At 36.8% G+C, this 4,390-nt stretch overlaps 1 protein-coding gene across 1 annotated transcript in view; it reads right to left on the reverse strand.

The window, feature by feature from the left end:
• The window catches only part of LOC103897022 (cadherin-12), a gene marked incomplete at its 3' end in the record, with an annotated part of 163,387 nt that extends 161,082 nt beyond the window's left edge, over window positions 1-2,305 (reverse strand). Inside the window, exon 1 of the mRNA XM_009276971.2 lies at window positions 2,075-2,305. Within this exon, the coding sequence (XP_009275246.1) occupies window positions 2,075-2,305 (231 nt within the window). The remainder of the gene's footprint in view (window positions 1-2,074) is intronic.
• Between the last annotated feature and the right edge of the window lie 2,085 nt (window positions 2,306-4,390).

Consider the following 4,390-nt stretch of genomic DNA (forward strand, 5'->3'; position numbering starts at 1 on the left):
AGTAGATGAGGCACTTAGGGACATGGTTTAGTGGGTGGTGGTGTTGGGTTGACGGTTGGACTCTGATCTTAGAGGTCTTTTCCAACCTCAATGATTCTATGATTCTAGAACCAGATTTTTTTACTTAATGTTACTGACATACTAATTGAACATCCTAATTTAATTTGTGTTTCACCACCAAGATCCTTCTGTATTTTATTTTATTTATTCAGTAACAGTGGTATAGATTTTTTTACTTAATGTTACTGACATACTAATTGAACATCCTAATTTAATTTGTGTTTCACCACCAAGATCCTTCTGTATTTTATTTTATTTATTCAGTAACAGTGGTATATGATATCCTGTCAAGAAATATCACTATTGTGTGTGCTACACTGCAATTAGATCTTTCCTTATATTTGAAAAGTGTCTTCTCCACAACTTGTAAGAGTTCAAAAAAGTCTTAAGAGTTAAAAACATGTCAGGTAAATCTGTGATGTGGTAAGTGTTACTCAATGAAAATATACCATTAGTTCTGAAGTTGCTTATAAGCTCAAATTCATGTATCGATAACAGTAAATTTTGTGCAAAATTAATATTGACACCTTAGAACTGACCCTAAATGACTACCCAGACTATCTTACATAAAGGAATAAAGACTAATGAATTACAGTGGTGCAAGCAGTAACATCTCTGCCTTCTGAGGTAAAAAGTCCAGCAATCACATTGCCTGTGCTACAGCATCAAATGTGATTAGAGTCCTCATTTGCATCTTTAGCGAGTGGCCAGAACAAAGATATGTGTTAGAGAAAATGTAATTTGTATCAACCAGATGCCACAAAGATGCAATTTTTCATTATGTGATCCCCCTCTCTTTAGCTTGTAAAACAAACTCATATATTATCTTTGTGATATAAACATACTGCTTTGTAAATTGTTTTGACTATATGTTTTAGTGCTTAACACTAATGCCTACATGTGTAATATCCAAGTAAATTTTTGGCTGGTTTGTCAAATCATCTAGTGAACCACACATAGTATTTTGCTGCTTTATTTATACATCCTCTACTCAGAATAGTTTCTTGGAAGGGTAGGAGGGAAAATTAATTTTTCCTGAATTTTATTTATATTTAGAAAAAAACCCACATTCCCAGCTTTTACATTAAAAAAAATTAAACCATGGTATTGAAGTAAAAACTGAAGTATGATACCTCATTTTTATGGTAGGTGAATTTGAACCTCACTGTCTAGGGAAGTGGCATTTGGGGACCCGGGAAATGAATCCTTGACCTCTTATTTTCATTGAGTAAGGGCCTTTACTTAAACTGAAAATTATACATAGCATGCAATTATATACTGTGTTACTATTTTTTTCAGGTCTCGTTTTCAGACCTCGTTTCCTTTCTGAAAACTGTATTGTCTAAATTCACCCCCCACACCCCTCGAACAGTCGGCTATCAAATTACTTATGCCCCATTACAGAAACAGTGGTCATATAGTGAGAGAGAATTGCATAAATTCTCTGCATGTGTGAGTATGCATGTCTGCACACAGAGTATAAAAGCTAAAATGCAAGAGTTTGAATTATGAAGCAATAAAGCATATTAGAAATACTTGAAAACAATTTGAACAATCAGAAATAAAAGCAAATGATACTGAGGCATAAGATAACAGAGCAAAAAGCAGGTATTTTCGTTCACTGAAAACTGGCTTGAAGTAACCATACCGATCACAAAAATGACTGTGCATTCTGGGCTAGAGAGTTCTGGTTTAAATCTTATCTCTGATATCAGTCTGACATTCATTGCTAAAAATCAAGTATGCTATAACAGTAGATTCAATTAAAGTTAGTTGTGCACCATGATCTTATCTCAGAACTCCCATTTTTTTTTGTTTTATTCCAAAACAATGGAAAAGGAAATAAGACAAACATACAAAGGTAGAAAGTGTAGTGGCTATTTGAGAGTCTGGATGGTGAAGGGGATGGACAGAGGGAACTACTGTTGCCCCACCAGAAACAGGTACACATTTATAGCACATTTTACTATTTCTCTGTGTCATTACAACTTTTAAAGAAAGAGTAAAAAATTACCTTTCCCACATACTGAGGTTCGGAGCCCATGTACTCCTCCAGCACAAAAAATTGATTCCACACCCAGCCTCGTTTGACTCGCTGGGCAGATGACCTCCTCCCTGGCACTGGGACAACATTTTCTCTTGGCTCTGCTTCTAAAGTCTGTTGTGGTTGCGGATGCAGTGGCGTTAGGAGACCTCCATCAAACAGGACCCAGAGAAGCAGGGATAAGCAGTTCCTTGTAAGCATTGGCAACGGCTTCCCTACAGCAAGCAATAAAAACTCCAGCACTTAATGCAGAGCAGAGGAATCCAGGTTTGAGGTGTCTGTGGCCTCCACCACTTAGCTTCTGATTTTATTGCAGAAATGCTAATGTAGGCATTAATCCTTCTGATGACAAGGTTTTTGCCGCATTAAATTCCATCTAAAGGGACCTATAAAAGAGATTTACATGGCAACATCAAATTACATAAAATTACATTGAAGCGTTCATCAAAATTCTCACACCTAGTTAGTTTCTAGAGACAGAGAAAAAGATTAGGAATCACAGTTTTAAAAGAGATTGCTATTTTGATTGTAGCACTGAGTTGCTCTAGAACATTGTACAGTTATTACAGGAATAGCTCATTCTTGCTCTGCTTAGCATTACCTTTGTGTCTGTCTGAGGACAGGCCCATAGCCTTTGCTTTATGACCCAGTTATCAGACAAAACTGTTACCCATCAGTGATGTCAAAAATATTTACTCCGGATTTACACAAAAAATACTGGGGAAGAGGGGACCCAGTCTTCCATCCTACTGTCCAGAGCAGGAATGCTTTGCTTGTTAACCTTGGACTCTGGAGGATAGATTTGTATGAATTCCATGGGAAATAAAAAAAGGGAAATAGTGCTCATACAGCTAAATACCACAAAGCTGCCAACACGCAATATGAAGTCTATGACTGGCATTCTCTTCTCACAACAGGCCTTGTATCAAAATGATACCTGTGTTGTTCTTCAAGACTACTGTAAAGTACATTAAGAAATGCAGTCCTGATATAGGGAGAAAATGATAAAACTGCAGTCAGTGTAGAAAATGAAACAACACGGAAGCCAGTAAGATAAGACAGTGATACTCATTTATACCGACAAATGCCAGGTACACAGATTAAAAATAAATCAGTGCTAACTAACTACAGGGCTGAGACAGAACTGTCACATCAAGGTGACAATTAAAACTGTGGTGATCCTTGTAGCAGCAAAATGCCATCAGCAAAGAAGAAGGAAAAAAAAAAGCCTAAAGGAATTGTTATGCTCTCACACTGCTCTGTTTATACCAGCACAGACTATTTTATCAGAAAGACAGATAGGAAAATATACTCTGTTTTCTAGCCACAGTATAATTAACAGAGGTGCTATCTTTTTGTATCTACGAAATGTTCTGATTCATTGCCTGCAATTAATAAAATGACAGTGCTAAAGGATTTAAATATTTAAATATTAGGGATGTAAATATTTAAATATTATGGAGTATGAAACAAGTCCAATAAAATGTAGCTCTAGCTGTCATTCGCAACTTTGCGCCAAATTCAGCAGCAATAAAAACTGGTGAAAATAAGCACTCACACCATCTGAAAATACTGTGACCCAGGCCCTGGTAAAGACACCATGAAGACTGCTAAATCTATGGAATCCATGCTGAAACAAATGGAGCTATTCTAGAATTCAGAATTAGACAATAAACAAGAACGCAACTTCTACATTCCTTTTCAGGTAGGCAGCAGTAAGTACTGAGGCAACATGAAGACTTTAGTGTTTATTTTTCCCCACTCTTCCAAGCTATTGGTCTTTCTTTTAATAGGGAGAATGGCTTAATGGCTTCCTTGAAGCTACCCTTGCCTATTCCGGCCCTGATGCAGGTGTTAAAACTGAACCCTCACACTTTACTAAGGCCCAGGACATCTGTTTAACGAACACACTTTCCCTTCCGTGGCTCTTCTTCATTAGGGGTGGACGACTGGCAGGCTGCATGTTGCACTAACTTGAATAGAAGGGGATCAAAGTTGTTTTCTGACAACTAACATTTCCATAAACCACATTTCCATGCTAACAAATTTTAAATCCCACTGTGGATTGAAGACTTAAGAATAAATTCATAATCTTGTCTCATTAAGACCTACAACCTAGGAATGAAGTGCCAACCTACTCTACAGTCTGCTGGTTGTCAGGTACAAGAAATACTACTTGTAGGATTTAAGATGGATGCATTTTACATTTTAAAAACCGAAATAGAATTTATATCACTATGGAATTCACCACTTTTAGGGCCATATTGTGTCATTAATTTTTAAGCA

This window comes from Aptenodytes forsteri, unplaced genomic scaffold (genome assembly GCF_000699145.1).
Source record: "Aptenodytes forsteri isolate BGI_AS27 unplaced genomic scaffold, ASM69914v1 Scaffold514, whole genome shotgun sequence".
NCBI lineage: Eukaryota > Metazoa > Chordata > Aves > Sphenisciformes > Spheniscidae > Aptenodytes > Aptenodytes forsteri.